At 37.3% G+C, this 25,235-nt stretch overlaps 1 protein-coding gene across 1 annotated transcript in view; it reads left to right on the top strand.

Annotated features, from left to right (window-relative positions):
• The window catches only part of LOC110449955 (atrial natriuretic peptide-converting enzyme-like), a 99,666-nt gene that overhangs the window by 64,353 nt on the left and 10,078 nt on the right, over window positions 1-25,235 (top strand). Inside the window, exons 4-14 of the mRNA XM_021497139.1 lie at window positions 1,053-1,183; window positions 4,152-4,219; window positions 4,728-4,882; window positions 16,357-16,392; window positions 18,313-18,549; window positions 18,863-18,976; window positions 20,694-20,957; window positions 21,525-21,668; window positions 23,206-23,313; window positions 23,639-23,755; window positions 24,946-25,078. Of these exons, the coding sequence (XP_021352814.1) occupies window positions 1,053-1,183; window positions 4,152-4,219; window positions 4,728-4,882; window positions 16,357-16,392; window positions 18,313-18,549; window positions 18,863-18,976; window positions 20,694-20,957; window positions 21,525-21,668; window positions 23,206-23,313; window positions 23,639-23,755; window positions 24,946-25,078 (1,507 nt within the window). The remainder of the gene's footprint in view (window positions 1-1,052; window positions 1,184-4,151; window positions 4,220-4,727; window positions 4,883-16,356; window positions 16,393-18,312; window positions 18,550-18,862; window positions 18,977-20,693; window positions 20,958-21,524; window positions 21,669-23,205; window positions 23,314-23,638; window positions 23,756-24,945; window positions 25,079-25,235) is intronic.

Raw genomic sequence — 25,235 nt, 5'->3', positions numbered from 1 at the left:
CAGCTGATTACGATAATGTTTGTGTGATCTTTGTATGAGTGATGTTGTTAACACTGGGGGAAAAACAATTAAACCCGTTCCTTTGATATCTAGGACTACTGATGAACGCGTCGTACAGCTCTTATTGACCTGGATTCGTATATGGGCTTTGAAGATGGAAAACGTCATATATGCTAGATCCTTACATGTTACATTTTAAAATGTTGATCTTTTTTGTCTGTAAGTATAAAGCATATCAAAAACAATATGTCTCACGTATCACCCAGAAGTTGAAAAATAAAAATCACCACATACTACCATTGTCAGCTGCTTATCCTGACTTGGAACAACAGTTTTAACCCGTGACGAATTTTTAAGAATAATTGTAACTAATCTTTCCTGTGACGTCCTTTTTCTATATCCCATGTTGTTCTATTTTTCATTCTTGATAACTGTTCCCTATTATCAAATCAATTACATAGATTACATAGCAATATCTTCTTTCACTGCTAACCAAAATTAAGGATTCAACATGTCAGGACGTGCGCCATATGTTCGCAGGTGGATGACGTTTATTTAAGGAAGGCTATTATTTTTCTTTTTCAGATGGATTGATTTTGATTTTTAGTTTTTATATTTGATATTTTTGGTATTAATCAAAATTTTAAAAAAAATCTTATTTCTTTTGAATGCATGATTGATAAGTCACAACAGTTTTATGCATTAATATTTTCTAAGATACCTTTATCAGGGTTAGGGTTATGGTTATCAGGCAGCCTGCAGTAATCAGGTTGTGGCAACTTTGCGTTTCGTTCAGAAATATAATAATATATAAACCGGATGCTATTTTGACTTACATAGAAACTTTAACATTAGTGAAGAGCAATATGAAATATGTCCTTTGTATTAAATTATATGTGTCTTACAATTAACTCGGCACAAAACCTTTAAGTAGATGCGAGTAAACCTTCACAGAATAAATCGTATACTGGTAAGTCCAATGTTTTATCTGTTCAATACATTTTACATGTTTGTTTCATCGTTCATCAAATGGACTCTATCTTGCTTTCCAGTGCTCTTCCTGTCCACGACGTTTAGAGGACGCTTGCGGGTTGTCGAGGGGCCATTTTCTATATATAAACATGATTATAGTAACATGGAATCAGAAGCGTATACCTTGTTTTCTGACGCCTTTTTATATAAAGTAAGTACTATGTATTTTGATTTTTTTGTGTTCCTTATAGTGTATTACAATTTCGCAATGAATCCATCGAATTGTTTGTATTGAAAATAGAAAAGCTTCTATCTTCTAAACCCTGTTGTATGAATAACTCAGTCCTCGTGTTACAAACGTACCCAGTGAATATTAATACGCAAAGCTTACGTAATAAGCAATTTCATTGGAATTTGTGATTTAGTATTTAAACCTTGTGAACTTCAAATACAGGGTGTTTTAAAACGCATGTCCCCACTTTGCATCTGAATCAATTTAATTACAAATGTTACATGGGAGTAAGGCATATAGTGTAGGGTGAGAGCATACATAGTATTGGTTTGTAAAAAAAAAGGTAAAAATTTCATTCATAAAATCACATTAAAATCATTAACTTTTGATGATTTACCTGTGTAGCGCCATTTTAAGATTTACTCCAAATGTCCATTGCTTTCTCTATCATAAGTTTCAATCTGTCTCTTAAATTCCTGGTCACATCTTTTGCAGAATTTTACAAAATCCTATTTTTCTGCCTCCTTATTGCTACGTTCAAGGCATTGTAATCATCTTGCGGTGGTAAATAAGCACGTTCCTTTAAGTAATCCAACCAAAGATAGTCTAAAGGGTTTAAATCAGGTGAATGGGGTGGGCACTTACTGCTGAAGAGCAGAATATAAGTGTTCCCAAAATCTACAATACCACCATTCCAACCCTTATTTTGCGGCGCGGGGTTGCTTCGTCTTGTGTGGATACCATATATTACAAATGTACCAATATCTGTCCTTCTTTAAAATATGGCGACCTTGTTTTTCTAATATTGAGAATTAACGTGCAGATGTCACTATCGCAGTTTCCTCATGCATATTATCTGCCCTCCCACTTCTTGTCTTCCCAGGCATGATATTTCTTTCATCACCAACAGCCCCATGCTGTTCAAAGTTCGACACTATTCGAAATATTTGCTTTCTGGATAATCGTTTAACATCTGCATATTTCGTACTTCTTTTTAAAAACATGTTGACTACAAAAAGTTTTTGTTTTTATTTGCATAATCAAATTTTACAACATCAAATATTAGCATCCACTATTTCATCATGCTCAACTTGAACAGAACCTAATATCCCTGTTTTGGTTGATGAAACCGGTATCATCCTTGACGTCACAAAAAGCAATTATAACATCATGATTGTTTGTGCTCATATATCAATATATTCTGATTGGATGCTCATTCCAACGCACTTCCGGGTTGGTAATCATATTGTATTTTGGAAAATTATATGCATTCAAAGTGGGGACATTATATTTTAAAACACACCGACACCATAGAACGCCAACGATCACGTCGCATCATTTCCAAAACCACGTCGACACCAGAGGCCAAAAGGGAGCGTTTCCATTCTGTCTTCGTAAAAGGACGAAAAACAACGCTAAAGAGGTTATGGTAGATAGCATCTCACATTATTTAAACTTAGAACTTCAAAAGAACAATTGGTAAACCTTGCGTGTTTTTGCAATCTAAAAATCGATAAATATGATGAACAGCCATCAATGGTTATGTAATCTCTATATGTCGTATGACACGAGGAAAGTGATTTCAGTATAATCCTGATTTCTGCATTGACCATCTACTTCTCAAAGTATGTCGTTTTTTACATAAACAAACCCGTTGTCTTTCAAAAACACTAAAGTGTAAACTGTAGAGATGAATAATGTCACAGATTGCTAAATCAAGAATTGAGTACCGTGTGTGTATGAATTCTAGATTAACATATAGATAGTTGAAGTGGGCGGGGTTGTATTGATTGATTTAACAAAATCGTTCCCAGTACAAGAAACCTGGCCCTTGTTAATTTATATGTAAAGCGGCTATGCGGAGGGAGTGTGCTCGGAGGGCCCATTGTCCCGGACACCACTGATAGCTACACAGATAAATGAGCCATTTTATCCCTGCCTGATGATTCACATTCATTGCCTTTACATTTGTAGCCTCCCTAGATTATTTTGAAGGTCAAACGTGAAAATGTTGTTTGAAAAAGTGAATGAAGTTCTTAATATTGAACCAAAAATGATGCCGAAACATATAAAGTTCCCATCAAGTTGGCAAAAAATATGTATCGGAAACTCATGGTTAATACCCTTCTGATTAGTGTAAAAAAGTAAAAGAGTTTTTGTTCCGTATTCCTCTGACATCAGTTTCCTATTGATTGCCTTGATGTAAATTATAAAAGCTTTAAGAAAGTACCTGTTCTTTTTATTATACATCAAGAAATGTCTTTCAAAACTATGCCTCCACTGAGTTTGTTTTAGCAATGTCGCATTATTACAATGTTTTGTATGTGTAGTAACCATAGATAATTCAGTATGTTTATAGGTACATGTGTTTCCCTAAATAAGTTTTTGTTATATACGCATACTCATACTAACAGGCCCGTACATATATCCATACTATGTAATGTACAAGAAACTTAGATGCTTTTTGTTTAAATTATTATAAGAATATAAGGGAAATGTATGCAATCAAATTCAAAGAATTCATATCCAAAGTGATTAAAAACCTATTTATTTATCGTTAGATGTTGTAAAACTAGTTATAAGTGAAATAACATTATTTTATGTTGTTTTTGAGATTACCTTAAACATATCAAACATACGGCTTACTGACCTTCAGGCAGAGGTTTAGTTAAATCCTTGGACATGGAACCACCAGGACTGCTTAATGAAACAATAAAAACGCAAGGAGATACCTCATATGTCCACTGCCTGCATTTAGTTTGCTTATTTAATTAATTTACTCAATAAAAAAGCATTAGTAATATGAGTCAAAACTTCATCTTAGGCAATAAAGTAAAATCTCATTTTTATAGTTGATAGATAAATAGATTTAGCCACCTGAGACGTGGTCATGTCTGGTATTCTTTCCATCCCTGGTGTTTAATAAGTCTTGTTTGCCTCATTTCAGATGAAATTAGTTTTTCAAAGCAGTAAATACAGTGTAGAGTATAGTCATACGGAGATAGAATCCATCATGTAAGTATGCCTGACCTCCGCCTGTCATCTCCGTCAGCAGGGTCCGTCTGTGAGTCTGAATGCCACCAAATGTGTCAGACTTACCAAAATAAACCTTCTTTAACTTTTGCTTTTTCATCTCAACGTGACTTTTCACAACAATGTATTTGAATTTGACGTATTGCAAAACATTAATGTCATTTATTACAAACGATATTTTGAAAACTTATGGCTTTAAATGTTAACCATATTCTTATGTCTATTTTCGTCTTGGGACCAGAAATAGAAGAGTTGGGAAATGCTGATGTAGCTATTTATGTCCTTTTGTTTGAGAGAGAAGGTATAACAAAAGTTTGCATTGTGGCATTTCATGGTATATGGATATCTTATGTACTGTATTCGATTAATTTCCCACTTGTAAATAAAGTGCTACCTAGCTCATCCTTAAAAAACCAATTGATGTGCCTTTGAATATCGCAGTGTCCTGACTATCTATATACATCTTTCACATTTTGAAAACTCTTGACAGGTCTGGAAGTGTCATTGTGATCTTCACCCTCAAATTCTCACCGGCCATCAGTGTGACGTCAAACTCGGAACATTTCATATTATCACTACTCAAGCGTCGTATGGACGGCGATTTATTTACCACCGACATAAACTCCGTCACAATACATGCTCAACGTAAGTATAGCGCACCAGAAGAAATGCATGATAAAAGTCAAATATGCATCCGTCAAAAGACGTGTTCAAGGTCGGTACATCTGTATGTATCAACTGTCCAAATATGTACTTAGGGGGAAAATAGCGCGCCGAAACCAAACGTGCCTCGTGAAATGTAAAACACATACTTATATTTTTAAACTTTTTAAATTCTCTAAAGTTATCAATGCGATTACAAATAAAATAATACAGCTCTTTTTCTTCATTTACAAATGTTGGCAATGTAGCAGAGAGAACAGCGTTTATTTCGCGGGAAAATGTGGAACTGCCTTTGGAGATCCTAGCAACAGATCTAGAGTGACAGCAACACAAACATAAAAATGTTTAATTTCAAAACTCAATTTGTAGAATATTACACGTAATATGCTGTTATGAAGTGTTTAAAGAACTATTTCATCTTAAACAGGAATGCAATAATGTTTAATGTTCATTTAATTTAGCATTATACATATGTAAAAATGCTAAAAGTGCGGCTTCACAGCGGATAGGAATCAAACTACACCATGGTTTCAAGCATAAAGAATGTAAACATAAGGCACAAATAGCACATCTGTTACATTAGGCACCCAAAGAATGAAATCACACCCGTTCAATAGGTACCAAAGGAGTATATACATGTAGCCCTCCTGTTACAATAGGTACCCAAGGAGTATATACATGTAGCCCTCCCGTTACAATAGGTAACCAAGGAGTATATACATGTAGCCCTCCCGTTACAATAGGTACCCAAGGAGTATATACATGTAGCCCTCCTGTTACAACAGGTACCCAAGGAGTATATACATGTAGCCCTCCCGTTACAATAGGTACTCAAGGAGTATATACATGTAGCCCTCCCGTTACAATAGGTACCCTTGTTGAATATGCACGAAGCACTCCCGTCACAAAACTGGAAAAAAAAAATCAAAACCGTGGTAATGCGTCGTAGCTGAATACGGTGTATTAAAAACGCTTTCTCGCGAATTCCACAAAAACACTTTCCTCTCTCCTTTACCTACCTTGTTATAACATGAAATAGGTGGGTTTTTGCCTCTACAGCTAAGTTCAGACTTAAACAAGGCTGCTACTATGTATGCGCTTGTATGGAAAAACAGGAGACTACGGAAGTGTGAAACCGTAAATCGAACTCAAAATCGATGTATTCATCTAAATATGGATATGGGAAAGATTTACACGGCGATCCTTACAGGTGAACGAGACCAAGTTATCTTTACGGAAGGGTACTAGCCAGGTAAATCGTAGTCACAGTAACGTCACTTTCTCAAGATGACAACTGGTGTAGTGAGAACGAGATTACCAGGCACATTAATGACTGGCGACGTAACTTCATGGTCGTTTGTTATTCTGGAGCATATTTCTTTAAAAGCACAACAAATGCCAAAGTGAAATGATTGAGTTTCTGGTTGACAATATTCCTTGGTGAGTTCAGTGGTAAGATGTTCAGCAGACTGTATAGGCATTCCAATTGGAACAAAGTACACTCTCCCCTAGCCGATTTGTTTTTGATTTTTATATGAAGCTGAATTTATTGACGAGCGTCTTAGAACTGGAAACAAAAACCTAGCCAAGTCCTTCAATTTCACAATTAGATAACCGACGATGTGCTGTCTTTAAATAGCAAGACGTTTATTGACCACATCGATTGTAGGAAACTACGGACGCTTTTACTACAGCTGTGTCCCTCGATCTATACTTCCAATCCTACCAACATGGCCGCTTACTACTAAGCTGTACGATAAGTGGGACGATTTCGACTTTCCTATTCTGGCTTTTCCCTTTCTTGATAGTAACATCCAGGATTTCATTACTTGCTGTGTTTTGCATGTCGCAGTTGTGATTCCATATTCGAGAGTGCTCCGAATATCATGACTTCTGTGATAAATGTTGACTGCTGACGGAAAAATTTACAACATAGGTTTTCCAAAGGATTCCGGTTGTTGACGACTACACTGTATGGTCAAGTTTGTTTTGTCGCCATCATGACCTAGCTGGGCAATCTGCTATTTCTCTGTGTGATATGACGGTCGCTGGTTTTGATTATGCTCATTGCCATGCTTGGTTGTTTTGTTGTCGCTACCCCTGTTTACGTTATAATGAAATAGCATTACTTGGGTTTGGCCTTCATTTACATGACGAGTGACGTAGATGAAGCAGGAAACCCTCGCGGATTACCTGTTCTCATTCTCCTCGTACTTTTTCAATATGTTTACATGATGATGTTTCCTTTGTTTATGTGTTGCCCTAGTTTTATCGATTTTGAGATCGAATTATGATTTTGTCGACCCTTCGACTTCCTCCTCCCTTTTTAATTGATTTATTAGTAGTAGTGTGATTTAGAGTTGAAAAGTTTATATGACACTGATGTTGCGAACTATGTGAGGAAAATTTGAAAAAATGAAAATCATCAACGTATATGTATTATTGTCATATGACTGCTTTTAGAGAAACAAAAACATCGGTCAAGCTGCGATCTTGCGGCAATAAAACTGTTGTTCTTAATGCACTCAACACATTGTGTCATTGAGACGTGAATATTTCTATGAGTATCCGTTACTGTTCTACTCCTCTTTTGACTTTCGTTAAAAAGTGTCTTACTTTCTGTACATTTGGTTTCACGTATCATTAATGTACACGAATTAAGATGTGTCGTGTGTAAATATTGTTTGTGTCAGTGCATTATCGTAGATCCGCTAAAGGGAACAAGTCACAGCTGAACAAAATCCGGCCATGACATTTGCACATATCTGATCCCTTTCATTAGTGGACAGACATACTCACGGGAATACGAAGACACAAGTCCTATGATGTGACACCTGCCCCTCCTGGGAAAGCCTCGGGTGTGACCGTTTGATTAGGACGAGATGAAGGTGTTAGACTTCGTAATATATCGGTGCCGTTTTCTTAATTAGACGAGTTAGTTCTCGACGCCAGATGAGAACGCGTAAAAAAGGCGGCGGACTTTTATTCGATTTATAATCTATTTCTGCTTTGATATCTACATTTTGTGCCGTGATTTTTCAATGTTACGACCAAATATACGGGGTTAATTTAAGGAAGTGTCTGACCAATACGTCTTGTGCAATATATGTGCTTTTCTGGGGATCGAAGACTTCAGCCAACACTATAATACTATAGTTATGTATCAAGAGTTTCCTTCCATACTTTCAATAAAGCAATAAAAACGATGCACTACCCATCTAACAGTTAAACAAAAGCCCTTTTATTTATCACTGATGTACATACTGCCCAACTACCTAATATTGTGATACATGTATATTATATCTCCCCAACTACCTTATACTGTGATACATGTATATTATATCTCCCCCACCACCTCATATTGTGATACATGTATAGTATATCTCCCCCACTACTTCATATTGTGATACATGTATAGTATATCTCCCCCATTACCTCATACTGTGATAGATGTATATTATATCTCCCCCACTACCTCATACTGTAACACATGTATATTATATCTCCCCCACTACCTCATACTGTCATACATGTATATTATATCTCCCCCACTACCTCATACTGTAACACATGTATATTATATCTCCCCCACTACCTCATAGTGTGATACATGTATATTATCTCCCCCACCACCTCATATTGTGATACATGTATAGTATATCTCCCCCCCTACTTCATATTGTGATACATGTATAGTATATCTCCCCCATTACCTCATACTGTGATACATGTATATTATATCTCCCCCATTGCCTCATACTGTGATAGATGTATATTTTATCTCCCCCACTACTTCATACTGTGATACATGTATAGTATATCTCCCCCACTACCTTATACTGTGATAGATGTATATTTTATCTCCCCCACTAATTCATACTGTGATACATGTATATTATATCTCCCCCATTGCCTCATACTGTGATAGATGTATATTTTATCTCCCCCACTAATTCATACTGTGATACATGTATATTATATCTCCCCAACTACCTCATACTGTAATATATGTATATTATATCTCCCCCACTACCTCATACTGTGATACATGTATATTTTATCTCCCCCACTACCTCATACTGTGATACATGTATAGTGTATCTCCCCCACTACCTTATACTGTGATAGATGTATATTTTATCTCCCCCACTACTTCATACTGTGATACATGTATATTATATATCCCCCACCACCTCATGTTGTGATACATGTATATTATATCTCCTCCACTACTTCATATTGTGATACATGTATACTTTATCTCCCCCATTAACTCATACTGTGATACATGTATATTATATCTCCCCCACTACCTCGTAGTGTGATACATGTATATTACATCTCCCCCACCTCCTCATGTTGTGATACATGTATCTCATAGTGTTATACATGTATATTATATCTCCATCACTACTTCATGTTGTGATACATGCATATTATATATCCCCCACCACATCATGTTGTGATACATGTATATGATACCTCCCCCACCACCTCATGTTGTGGTACATGTATAATATATATCCCCAACTACCTCATAGTGTGATACATGTATAATATACCTCCCCGACTACTTCATGCTGTGACACATGTATATTATATATCCCCCCCCACCTCATGTTGTGATACATGAATATTATATCTCCCCCACTACTTCATACTGTGATACAGGTATATTATATATCCCCCACCAATACATGTATATTATATCTCCATCACTACTTCATGTTGTGATACTTGTAAATTATACCTCCCCCACTACCTCATAGTGTGATACGTGTATATAATATCTTCCCTCATACTGTGATACATGTATATTAAATCCCCCCCATTCCCTTATACTGTGATACATGTATATTTTATCTCCCCCACTACCTCATACTGTAATACATGTATATTATATATCCCCCCCCACCTCATGTTGTGATACATTTATATTATATATCCCCCACCACATATTATACCTCCCCCACCACCTCCTATTGTGATACATGTATATTATACCACCCCCACCACCTCATGTTGTGATGCATGTATATTATATATCCCCCACTACCTTATACTGTGATACACGTATATTATATCTCCCCCACCACATCATGTTGTGATACATGTATAATATATCTCCCCCACTACCTCATCCTGTAATATATGTATATTATATCTCCCCAACTACCTTATACTGTGATACATGTATATTTTATCTCCCCCATTGCCTCATACCGTGATAGATGTATATTTTATCTCCCCCACTACCTCATATTGTAATACATGTATAGTATATCTCCCCCATTACCTCATACTGTGATACATGTATCTGCTGTTTTCCACGCTCCGTCATACGGTACATTAACACGTGTACATGTATAGTATATCTCCCCCTCCACCTCATGTTGTGATACATGGATATTATATCTCCCCCACTACCTAATATTGTGATACGTGTATATTATATCTCCCCCCCTACATCATACTGTGATACATGTATATTATCCCTCCCCGACTACTTCATGTTTTGATACATGTATATTATATATACCCCACCACCTCATGTTGTGATACATGCATATTATATATCCCCCACCACCCCCTGTTCTGATACATGTATATTATATATCCCCCCCCACCTCATGTTGTGATACATTTATATTATATATCCCCCACCAATACATGTATATTATATCTCCATCACTACTTCATGTTGTGATACATGTATAATATATATCCCCCACTGCCTCATAGTGTGATACATGTATAATATACCTCCCCGACTACTTCATGTTGTGATACATGCATATTATATATCCCCCACCACATCATGTTGTGATACATGTATAGTATACCTCCCCCACCACCTCATGTTGTGTTACATGTATATTATATCTCCCCATTAACTCATACTGTAATACATGTATAGTATATCTCCCCAACTACCTCATAGTGTGATACATGTATATTATGTCTCCCCCACTACCTCATAGTGTGATACGTGTATATAATATCTTCCCTCATACTGTGATACATGTATCTGCTGTTTTCCACGCTCCGTCATACGGTACATTAACACGTGTACATGTATAGTATATCTCCCCCTCCACCTCATGTTGTGATACATTTATATTATATATCCCCCACCAATACATGTATATTATATCTCCTCCACTGCTTCATGTTGTGATACATGTAAATTATATCTCCCCCATTACCTTATACTGTGATACATGTATATTAAATCCCCCCCATTCCCTTATACTGTGATACATGTATATTACATCTCCCCCACCATCTCATGTTGTGATACATGTATCTCATAGTGTTATACATGTATATTATATCTCCATCACTACTTCATGTTGTGATACATGTATAGTATACCTCCCCCACCACCTCATGTTGTGGTACATGTATAATATATATCCCCCACTGCCTCATAGTGTGATACATGTATATTACATCTCCCCCACCTATCTCCCCCACTACCTCATAGTGTGATACATGTGTATTATATCTCCCCCACTACCTAATAGTGTGATACATGTATATTACATCTCCCCAACCACCTCATACTGTGATACATGTATATTTTATCTCCCCCATTGCCTCATACTGTGATACGTGTATATTATATCTTCCCCACCACCTCATGTTGTGATACATTTATATTATATATCCCCCACCACATATTATACCTCCCCCACCACCTCATGTTGTGATACATGAATATTATATCTCCCCCACTACCTTATAGTGTGATACGTGTATATTATATCTTCCCCAAAACCTCATGTTGTGATACATGTGTAATATATATCCCCCACTACCTGATAGTGTGATACATGTATATTATGTCTCCCCCACTACCTCATAGTGTGATACGTGTATATAATATCTTCCCTCATACTGTGATACATGTATCTGCTGTTTTCCACGCTCCGTCATACGGTACATTAACACGTGTACATGTATAGTATATCTCCCCACCACCTCATACTGTGATACATGTATATTTTATCTCCCCCACTACCTCATATTGTGATACATGTAAATTATATCTCCCCCACTACCTTATAGTGTGATACGTGTATATTATATCTTCCCCACCTCCTCATGTTGTGATACATGTATAATATATATCCCCCGCTACCTCATAGTGTGATACATGTGTATTATATCTCCCCCACTACCTAATACTGTGATACGTGTATCTTGTGTCTTCCCCACTATCTCATACTGTGATACATGTATATTACATCTCCCCCACCACCTCATGTTGTGATACATGTATAATATATATCCCCCACTACCTCATAGTGTGATACATGTATATTATACCTCCCCGACTACTTCATGTTGTGATACATGTATATTATATATCCCCCACCACCTCATGTTGTGATACATGTATAGTATATATCCCCCACTACCTCATATTGTGATACATGTATATTATATCTCCCCCATTACCTTATACTGTGATACATGTATATTATATCTCCTCCACTACTGCATGTTGTGATACATGTATATTTATCTCCCCCATTGCCTCATCCTGTGTTAGATGTATATTATATCTCCCCCATTGCCTCTTTCTGTGATACGTGTATATTATATCTCCCCATTGCCTCATACTGTGATAGATGTATATTTTATCTCCCCCATTGCCTCATACTGTGATACATGTATATTACATATCCCCCACTACCTCATAGTGTGATACATGTATATCATACCTCCCCGACTACTTCATGTTGTGATACATGTATATTTATCTCCCCCACTGCCTCATGTTGTGATACATGTATATTATATTTCCCCCACCACCTCATGTTGTGATGCATGTATATTATATCTCCCCATTAACTCATACTGTAATACATGTATATTATATCTCCCCCATTACCTTATACTGTGATACATGTATATTATACCTCATACTGTGATACATGTATATTATATCTCCCCCACCACATCATGTTGTGATACATGTATATTATATATCCCCCCCCACCTCATGTTGTGATACATGTATATTACATCTCCCCCACCACATCATACTGTGATACATGTATATTATATCTCCCCCATTACCTTATACTGTGATACATGTATATTATATTGTATATTATATCTCCTCCAACTACCTCATACGGTGATACATGTATATTATATCTCCTCCAACTACCTCATGTTGTGATACATGTATATTATACCTCCCCCACCACCACATGTTGTGATACATGTATATTATATATCCCCCCCCACCTCATGTTGTGATACATGTATATTATTTCTCCTCCACTACTTCATGTTGTGATACATGTATATTATTTCTCCCCCACTACCTCATACTGTGATACATGTATATTATACCTCCCCCACCACCTCATGTTGTGATACATGTATATTACATCTCCCCAACCACCTCATGCTGTGATACATGTATATTATATCTCCTCCAGCTACCTCATGTTGTGATACATGTATATTATACCTCCCCCACCACCTCATGTTGTGATACATGTGTAATATATATCCCCCACTACCTCATAGTGTGATACATGTATATCATACCTCCCCGACTACTTCATGTTGTGATGCATGTATATTATATATCCCCCACCACCTCATGTTGTGATACATGTGTAATATATATCCCCCACTACCTCATAGTGTGATACATGTATATTATACCTCCCCCACCACCACATGTTGTGATACATGTATATTATATATCCCCCACCCCCTCATGTTGTGATACATGTATATTATATATCCCCCACCACCTCATGTTGTGATACATGTGTAATATATATCCCCCACTACCTCATAGTGTGATACATGTATATTATATCTCCCCCAACACCTCATGTTGTGATACATGTATATTATATATCCCCCACAACCTCATGTTGTGATACATGTATATTATATTTCCCCCACCACCTCATGTTGTGATGCATGTATATTATATATCCCCCACCACCTCATGTTGTGATACATGTATAGTATATCTCCTCCACTACTTCATATTGTGATACATGTATATTATATCTCCTCCACTACCTCATACTGTAATACATGTATATTTATCTCCCCCATTGCCTCATACTGTGTTAGATGTATATTATATCTCCCCCATTGCCTCTTTTTGTGATACGTGTATATTATATCTCCCCCATTGCCTCATACTGTGATAGATGTATATTTTATCTCCCCCATTGCCTCATACTGTGATACGTGTATATTATATCTCCCCCACTACATCATACTGTGATACATGTATATTATATCTCCCCCACTACCTTATACTGTGATACATGTATATTATATCTCCCCCATTGCCTCATAATGTGATAGATGTATATTATATCTCCCCCATTGCCTCATACTGTGATACGTGTATATTATATCTCCCCCACTACCTCATACTGTAATACATGTATATTATATCTCCCCCACTACCTCATACTGTAATACATGTATATTATATCTCCCCCATTACCTCATACTGTGATACGTGTATAGTATATCTCCCTCATTGCCTCATACTGTGATACGTGTATATTATATCTGCCCCACTACTTCATACTGTGATACATGTATATTATATCTCCCCCACTACCTCATACTGTGATAGATGTATATTATATCTCCCCCATTGCCTCATACTGTGATAGGTGTAGATTATATCTCCCCAACTACCTCATGTTGTGATACATGTATATTATATCTCCCCCACTACCTCATACTGTGATAGATGTATATTATATCTCCCCCATTGCCTCATACTGTGATACGTGTAGATTATATCTCCCCAACTACCTCATGTTGTGATACATGTATATTATATCTCCCCCATTACCTCATAATGTGATACGTGTATATTATATCTCCCCCACTACCTTATACTGTGATACATGTATATTAGATCTCCTCCAACTACCTCATACTGTGATACATGTATATTATATCTCCCCAACTACCTCATGTTGTGATACATGTATATTATATCTCCCCCATTGCCTTATACTGTGATACATGTATATTATATCCCCCCCAACTACCTCATACTGTGATACATGTATATTATATCTCCTCCAACCACCTCATACTGTGATACATGTATATTATATCTCCCCCACTACCTAATACTGTGATACGTGTATCTTGTGTCTTCCCCACTACCTCATACTGTAATACGTGTATCTTCTGTCTCATCCACAACCTAATACTGTGAAACTTGTATCTTCTGTCTCTCCCACTACCTTACACTGTTATACATGTATCTTTTGTCTCTCCCACTACCACATACTGTTATACGTGTATCTTCTATATCTCCCACTACCTCTTACGGTGATACATGTATCTTCTATCTCTCCCACTACCTTACCCTGTTATACATGTATCTTTTGTCTCTCCCCCTACCACATACTGTTATACGTGTATCTTCTGATTTCCCCGCTCCGTCATACTGTGATGCGTGTATCTTGTGTCTTCCCCCCTATCTCATACTGTAATACGTGTTTCATCTGTCTCTCCCACTTCCTCATACTGTGATAAATGTATATTATACCTCCCCCACTACCTAATACTGTGATACGTGTATCTTGTGTCTTCCCCGCTACCTCATACTGTAATACGTGTATCTTCTGTCTCTCCCACTACCTCATACTGTGATACGTGTATCTTCTGATTTCCCCACTCCGTCATACTGTGATACGTGTATCTTGTGTCTTCCCCACTATCTCATACTGTAATACGTGTATCTTCTATATCTCCCACTACCTCATACTGTGAAACTTGTATCTTTTGTCTCTCCCACTACCTTACACTGTTATACATGTATCTTGTGTCTTCCCCACTACCTCATACTGTTATACGTGTATCTTCTGTCTCTCCCACTACCTCATACTGTGATACATGTATCTTCTGTTTTCCACACTCCGTCATACGGTACATTAACACGTGTATCTTGTGTCTTCCCCACTACCTCATACTGTAATACGTGTATCTTCTGTCTCTCCCACGACCTAATACTGTGAAACTCGATCTTCGGTCTCTCCCACTACCTCTTACGGTGATACATGTATCTTCTGTTTCCCCCACTCCGTCATACGGTAATACGTGTATCTTCTGTTTTCCCCACTCCGTCATACTGTGATACATGTATCTTCTGTTTTCCCCACTCCGTCATACTGTGATACGTATTATATATCGGTATACGCTGTCTTGTTTTATTTTACATTACTCTTATATGTGTTTATGATGATTATAATACGAGATGATATAATATTGTATTTGCTGACTAGTCCTCCCTTGACCGGTCATTAAATTTGTATTATAATAACCTAAACATTTGGTTTTCTGACTTATCACAAAACTGATATCAGTTTTAGCTTTGATATATATTTTAATGATGTTCTTTGTTTTAAACTTTTACGGCTATTTACTTGTAGCTATCACACTCACTACTACCCCAGCGGCAACCTCAGGTACGTATACTGGTGAGCAGGGCGCGAACCATGGTTACATATGTACCACATTGGGGCTACATCCGTATTCGACATTGTTATATGGATATAGTCAATTATAAAGAAAGCACTGTTTCAAATTATAGTAAATTGCTGAATGGTATGAGTGTTGTATAGTGTCTAGCGCTTGGCTATGAGTGTTGTATAGTGTCTGGCGCTTGGCTATGCGAAAACAGAGAATGCAAGACAAGGTATCTAAAGTTTTGAATACGACAATGCGCGAATCAGAAACTGATAACGATATTGATCCTATATTATCTTTCTAAGTTAAATGCCATAATATTCAAATTTGCTAACGATAAATAGAATTATTTTTATCTTAATTAGCCAAAATGTCTTAACTCCCATTATTTGAACTATAAATAGACTTAACCTGACCTTAGTTACAAAGTAAAACATCGCCTCAGTTAACAATATAAGGTCACGAGTATTACCTGAACAATAAGGTTAATGTACGATCAATAGCCAAAACATTATCTTAAGTAACAACCAAAAGCATAAAATATTATCTTAGTTAACTATAAATACCCTAATCCCCCATCTAACTTAAACTACATAACATAGCATTCAAATTAGTTAATTATGCATACATTGTAGCCTAACACTCTTCTTAGTAAACTATGGTTAATCACGCCAATTAAGCTACAATGTAGCGATCAATACCCTAGCTAACACTCATATAAGTTAACCATGTAACGGCATACACTACACTGTTTATATACCATATCGAGTTAACTATGTTAGTGTATGAATATGTAGTTCCTTAGTCAAATGTGTTATTTACTGAAAATAGTCCTCCAGTCCAGTGGGTTCGTTACAATAAATTGGTCCCCGGGACAGTGTATTATATACTATAAATTGGTCCCCGGGACAGTGTATTATATACAATAAATTGGTCCCCGGGACAGTGTATTATATACTATAAATTGGTCCCCGGGACAGTGTATTATATACTATAAATTGGTCCCCGGGACAGTGTATTATATACTATAAATTGGTCCCCGGGACAGTGTATTATATACTATAAATTGGTCCCCGGGACAGTGTATTATATACTATAAATTGGTCCCCGGGACAGTGTATTATATACTATAAATTGGTCCCCGGGACAGTGTATTATATACTATAAATTGGTCCCCGGGACAGTGTATTATATACTATAAATTGGTCCCCGGGACAGTGTATTATATACTATAAATTGGTCCCCGGGACAGTGTATTATATACTATAAATTGGTCCCCGGGACAGTGTATTATATACTATAAATTGGTCCCCGGGACAGTGTATTATATACTATAAATTGGTCCCCGGGACAGTGTATTATATACTATAAATTGGTCCCCGGGACAGTGTATTATATACTATAAATTGGTCCCCGGGACAGTGTATTATATACTATAAATTGGTCCCCGGGACAGTGTATTATATACTATAAATTGGTCCCCGGGACAGTGTATTATATACTATAAATTGGTCCCTGGGACAGTGTATTATATACTATAAATTGGTCCCCGGGACAGTGTATTATATACTATAAATTGGTCCCCGGACAGTGTTTTATATACTATAAATTGGTCCCCGGGACAGTATATTATATACAATAAATTGGTCCCCGGGACAGTGTATTATATACAATAAATTGGTCCCCGGGACAGTGTATTATATACTATAAATTGGTCCCGGGACAGTGTATTATATACTATAAATTGGTCCCCGGGACAGTGTATTATATACTATAAATTGGTCCCCGGGACAGTGTATTATTTACTATAAATTGTTCCCCAATCTAGTGTATCTTCTCTTTTGTGTTTCATCTTCAACTAAAAATCCATGCGTGTCTTTTTACAATTGAATTGTGTACTGACGATTTTCACCATATAGGCCAATGTTCTGCGATCACCTTACCCACCTGCCAGAACGCCACAACGTACCACAACACCATGTACCCTAACCTTCTCGGCCACGTGTCCGAACACCAGGCTATGACCGCACTGTCTACTTACGGAGAACTCTTCACCTTTCCCTGCTACGACTACTCAAGCGATTTTTGGTGCTCCGCGTGGGCGCCCGAGTGTCATGGAGGTCGTAACATCCCACCCTGTCGGGACTACTGTGAAGGTAAACTTCCCCTATAGAGGAACTAATGTCAAGGTAAAATATCCTAATGGAGAGACTTCTGAAAAAGTAAAAGATTCCCCTCTGTTAGGACTGATCTATTCGTAAATCTTTCCTTCCCTCAGGAACACGGTAAATATAATTATCCCATATATCGGAACTACTGTCAATAGCAGCAATTCATGTGACACACTTTTTTAAGTTTCCAAGCTTTTGCTGCTCTGAATGATTTCGTTCGTGACGAAACGAATAATTAATCAATAATATATTTAAAATAAGTTGGTTTACATGAGTTCAGGTTTGGTTTGTGTTACAGATGTCCGAAAGAGCTGTGATGGTCATTACCCCAGTAACTTTTCCTGGCCCGTCCGATGTAGCGCTCTACCTGTCTCCAGCGACCCGGCCGTATGTCGACAAAACCCGTATACACGTATGTCTGACTATATCTATATACGGCATTATCTTCCTTCTTTTAAAACTGCATATCATTTTGCACTTCAAAATAATGTGTTACATTTATTTATTTCAATCAAAGATTTGGATTCTTTTATTATTTTCTTTCTTTTTCTTTTTTATTATTACGTATAGGGTTAGTAAAAAAATGTTTGCTATTTAATTTAATAGTCTGCAGTTAAGTCGTGTAAGAATCATGCTGTTAGGTCCTGTACAAATTCCCTCTCGTATAGTAACGACACCAACAAATAATCTATTAAGGTTTGGTGTAAATATAGTTAAGGTAAACATTGTTACGAAGCACATCAAATAAGCAATGTTCCAAAGCCATTACATGTAAACAGTGTTCCACATAGAGACGTAAATAGATGTCATTAGTTGAAACACAAGCCGATTAAATGTCATTTTTCTTCCTCGTTAATTCTCATTATTCTGCTGATACAGTAAATAGGAGTGCAGCCCCAATCTGCCCTCACATCAATCTTACCTGGTAACCATTGTCATGCGACGCCTTTATTCCGGGACCTGCACTTTTCAAACCGTTATTGATCGGGACAGTGTTGTTTGCTGTGAGCACTAGTGCTAAATCTCATGCATGCTATTGTCAGTGACAATGTCAGCGTAGTTGCTCCCTACTGACTCTTCAGTTTGAAGGAATGTCCTTTAGTATATCCGCCAGGTTACACGTCTAGCCGTAAATGGCACCAGCAGTTGACATTTGCTTTATTGAAATGACCTACAGTTTACTCCCTACTCAACCAAGGTGACGAAAGATACGTTACTTCAGTCCTCCTAGTATTAAAAAAAAAGCTGTCTCGGAATGGCGTTCTTTGGTCATAAACATAGTGCCGACATTGTCGATGGTTTCACAGTGGAAGAGCACAAGTACGCAACAGAAGACCTGGCGTTCTCTTGTGTTTAACATGTCTGCAATATATGTTGCAATCCGTCGATATGATATCGTTGAATGACAGTTGAAAAATGGATATGTCCCCAACCGGTAAAATTTACGATGGGTATATATATGATGTAAATTTCCCGAATATGTTGCAGTTATGTATGGCTCAGACAATGCCACGAACACATCAACTTGTGGTGTGATGTAAAGTACCATAAAAGTCATCAACCGATAGTGTGGCGCTGTAATTTTATGTATTTTTTGCCAAGTAAGATTAGATAAACCATCGTAAATAATGATGTGACGATGGTCATTCCATGTTAATCCATGAAACTGGACCCATAAAACAAATCTCACCGAGTTTGGACGAGCCGCCATGTCGTGGTTGTCGCTTTGATGGGGAAGGCGTTATCATTTGCTCTTACAAATAAAACCAAAAGTAAGTGTTGTAAGCTTCAGGTTAAGGGAAATGATAAACCGACCCCCCCCCCCCCCACACACACACTTTGTAACTTTGTAGATTGTATGGCCTGATTTCATTGATATAATATTTTGATGTCTACAACATTAAACCACCATTGATAAATTATAGATTAGATCACGGTGTATCGTTAAGGTTCTACATACTTCCTGGAACGCTTCCGTAGCACGTGTATACTCCAGTTTTTGTGGGGATCGTGTTGTACTCCATTTATTTATAGAATTCCTTACCTTAAGAATCGTCTTTAAGTATAGGTGTTTTTTGACGTTGTATAATTATTTATTCCTTTTACCTATGTATCTGTGTGTTATGCAGCCGGGAAGTGTATAAAGGTGACGGATCCAATGTTAGAGGGATGTGTTCATCTCGGCTTCACGGAGACGGCGTTCCCAAACTATGCCGGAAATATAGGCGAGACATCCTCCGCCGACATGCTCATGTTGCTCGGCACTATAGAGTCTGCCACTATGTGCAGCAGTCATGCCACCTACTTCGCCTGCGCAGCTTTTGTTCCTAAGTGTTCCGGGAGTGACGTGGTTGGTCAACATACAATTCCACCCTGTAAAAGTTTGTGTGAAGGTACAACATTTCACGATATTCATTATTATGTTAATAACGAACCAAGGAAATGTAATACCCCACCAAAAATAACATTTTCTCCTGATTGCATGTGTTGGTTAATGAAATGTCAGTGATTAGTAAACTACGGTTAAGAATGTTTCTATAGTACATTATTAACAAGACATCGCCTTGACGGAGGACATACGTAGGAAATCGCTACATATATAGACAACTAGTTTAGACTCATTTCCTTGACAAGACGGACGAGTTTAAACAACAAGATTTATCACCTTGATAAAATGAACTATCAATGCAGATGTGTCTTCCTAATAAGCTGGACAACCAGTATAGATATCTCCCCTTGATATTTTAGACAAGCAAGGAAAAAAGTAAAGAGATATATCTCTTTAATAATTTGAAAATTGTCCACGACTTTTATTTTGATTTAATGGGATGTTTTAAACATGTTATTCATAAATGTCATTGCATTTTTATATCCTGTATGAGTGTTTCATTGAACTAACGTTAATTGCGTTTTAAATATTCATCTTTAAATTATCTGACTGTTTGATGTTAAATTTCCAGGGGTTAAGTCGCGTTGTTCCATATTCATGGAGATCTTCCATTCGCCATGGCCGTCTTCTTTGAACTGTTCCACATTCCCGGATGTTAACGACACATCTGTATGTATGGGGTACAGCCAGGCACACGAACCGCCCAAAATAGAAGGTTAGTAGATTATAACACTCTACCTTAGTATCTGATATTATTATATTTCAATTTTAATCTCAACATTTAGAGTTGAACTTTAATCAAGAAGGAAAAGATTAATTGTCCTTCCTAACTGATAAATTTAAATAAAATTTCATAATGATTTCGTTAAGAATAAATCATGTGATGTGAAATAATGGTTACATTTCCTGCAAAATATTTGATCAGTTTTCATACGCAAGAAATCGACAAGGTATTGTCGGTACCGATTTCAACAGGTTTTCATCTATTGACGCAATTGTTCAGTTACTCGATATCCAATTTTCCCCTATTTTAAATACTGACAACATATAGTGAGGCGAGTTTGCCAACACAACTTCAGACAACTTTATGACAAATCAGTTTTGTTAATGAATTAAATAAAATCTTACTTTATTAGGTATAATATAACCACGAGCAGTGGTGTCCGATCTCGGAACCGTAGTAACACGTAGATTAGACATAATGATTATATTGACTTCATATTGTTCGTTCGAATATTATTCCTATTGTAAAAGCATTTCTGATTCTGCCGTCGCAGTTGGGTTTGGTTTGGTTTGGTTTTATTTTGTTTAACGTCCTATTAACAGCTAAGGTCTTTTAAGGACGGCCACCCCTGTGTGCAAAATGCATGCGTGTAGGGTATGTGTGTATATTTTGGGAGGCTGCGATATGTTCGTGTTTGTCTCCTTGTGATAGCGCGGAACTGATGCCGACTTTATAGTGCTACCTAACTGCAACATACTGCCGAGGACACCCATTAGGACGCCCCACCCGGTCACAATATACTGACAACGGGCGAACCAGTCGTCCCACTCCTAATTTGCTGAGCGTTAAGCAGGAGTAGAAACTACCATTTTTAAAGACTTTGGTATGTCTCGGCCAGGGGACAGAACCCAAAGCCTTCCTCAAAGGGGAACGCTCAACAAATTGCCAAAAGTGAGGCATTGTCAAAGGAGACATTAGGAAGAAGAAAGTTACTTAGAAAGGAGAGAAGAGATAAGGTACCAAATTTAGTCGCCTCTTTCGATCATGCAATACGGGGCAGCAGTTACAATTCTTACGCCCTACCTACAGGGAACTCGCAGTTGGGACAGCATTGTCAATGAACGGCGGATCGCGGGTACTGTGTTATCCCTGCTCCCCTTGAAATCGGATAGTTATTATAAGGACGATTCGGAATTAAATAGTTTCTTAGTCGAAGCTGTTATCAATACTTTTGCTTGTCCCACTAACATGGCTATTGATTTTTGCCTTTGGTTTATACATGAAGCCAACAGAAAATTGTTATTACTAATACCGGGGCATCTTTAAGATGACATTAAGTTAGAGAAGCATTTCCAATCGACATTTTCCTAACAAAACATCTAACATCATTGATCGTCACATAAACATATTGTTTCGTGTTTCAACAAAACTAAGAAATGAGGTCATGATTCATGGACATCCAAAAAAGCATCCTGGTAAGATGGGTAATACACACAGATATAATCAAGATAACTTTATTGCTTTTCAGATTGTAAAAAGGGAGACATGCGCTGTGACAACAACACGTGCATCCCGCCTTCCTGGATCTGTGACGGCTTCCTCGACTGTGCCGACAAGGCCGACGAGATGCATTGTGGTACGTTACTGTAAATAACAGTCCACGTCAGTCAAATTGTCTTCTTAAGCCTGTTTATTACTGTTACATGTTAACAGGATCAACAGATCATTTTTCAACTTAACTTTGTGCAAAGCCACAAACGGAAAATGAAGGAAGAAATTCGACTTCCAAGATTATAAATAACTATATTTATGTAAAAATTTGTCATATCAATATCAAATGTAAAATCCTAAACAGTAATCCTAATTAAAACATGTCCTTACACAGCACAATAGGGTGTGCAAGCAATTTGATAGTTCAAAACATGCTTAAAATTGTAACGATGACCGCCGTCTTGTTGCAGCCTCCTGTTCGGATGAACAGTACCAGTGCCGGCCGGTATCTGCCCTCTGTATAGAAAAGGCTGCAGTGTGTGACGGTATCACCGACTGTTTCGAAGACGTTGAGGAGCAGGGTTGTGGTAGGCGCTAACTTTGGACATTACCCTCTCCCACCCCCATCCCGCCTAAAAAGAGGTGCAATCATATATCATTAAATATATAATTCGCCTTCTTGACGTCAAAATGTGAGAAACAATATTTTTCTGGACATCCTTCTATAAACCTAAACGTTTAGACTGATTTGAGCAAGAGGAAACATCAATGTCCTCTAAATCGGCTTGCTTTAATTTCTCTGTATATCTAACAGCAATAATGATGAATATTCAATATTATTATATGACTGGTGCTAATTTCCAGCCCTGATTGAGGAGCGACGTCGTGTGACGAGTCTGTAAATATGTTACAGACCTCGACCTGTAAATAGAAAAGTATTACAAACCGCTACCAAAAATAGACCTGGTAATTTCTCAGTCATCGATTAACAGCCAATTGCAATCAAATCATCTGTTACAGTCCTCGTTCTATGAATAGAAAAGTGTTACAGACCTCGACCTATAAATAGAAAAGTGTTACAGACCGCTACTAAAAATAGCCCTAAGTAATTTCCCAGCCAGTCTGTAATTCTGTTACCAATCACACTTCTTAATTCAACTACAAATGAATTATCTCATCAAATTCTGAACTATGTGAATATTGATGATGTTTGTTGTGCAAATAATATTTTTGCTGTACTTAAAATTAAATATCACATGAATGGAATCTGAAATTCAATTTTTGTGTATGTTATTTTGTATTTGAAGTCATTCACTCTGTGATTCCAAAATGGTCCATGCCATCCATGTGTTTATGACTTGAAAAATTATTAATCTCATTGTAAAATGTCATATAATAAAACAATTGTGGACTTCAGTTTCAGTCTATCCCTGATTTACGGACCTGGTCTGAACAATATTCAGAGGCCGAGATGAATATTGTTCAGACCAGGTCCGTAAATCAGGGATAGACTGAAACTGAAGTCAATAATTATATAATGATCTATCTATGAAGCACGAACACCTAGCAATGGTAGGACAATACAAAACATCCCCTCAAGGACCAGGCGACGTTATGCGTGAACAAACACATATTTTATACAAACTAAATAATACCTGTGTTTGATTTCTTTATATGTGATTGGTTAACAACTGCATGTTTTTTTTAACATTTTACGAGATCAGTATCTGAATTTGATCAGCAAATCGAATAGTGCATAATATTTTATCATGTGCAGTAAAACTTGGCGAGGGAACATCCAGCGGTGTTGTTCATGTCCATAACGCCGTGTCGGGGATCTGGGAGGAAGTGTGTGCGGACGGATGGAACATCACATTCAGTGAACTTGTCTGCAAACAGCTCGGCTACCAGTAAGTGTCAAACTAAAAGCTTCCAGAAAGGAAATCGCCAAAATTCAGCTAAAATATTTAGGAGTGAGTATCTCCCTCACTCTGCTAGTCTGTTTACAGAACGGTTATCATGCTCCGTAAATATCTTCCTTGACTAGATAGTGTGTCGACAGCTTGG

This window comes from Mizuhopecten yessoensis, unplaced genomic scaffold, assembly GCF_002113885.1.
Source record: "Mizuhopecten yessoensis strain PY_sf001 unplaced genomic scaffold, ASM211388v2 scaffold4843, whole genome shotgun sequence".
NCBI classification, from domain to species: domain Eukaryota; kingdom Metazoa; phylum Mollusca; class Bivalvia; order Pectinida; family Pectinidae; genus Mizuhopecten; species Mizuhopecten yessoensis.
The sequence above is the reverse complement of the archived record's forward strand: the minus strand, read 5'-3'. Positions and strand labels throughout refer to the sequence as shown.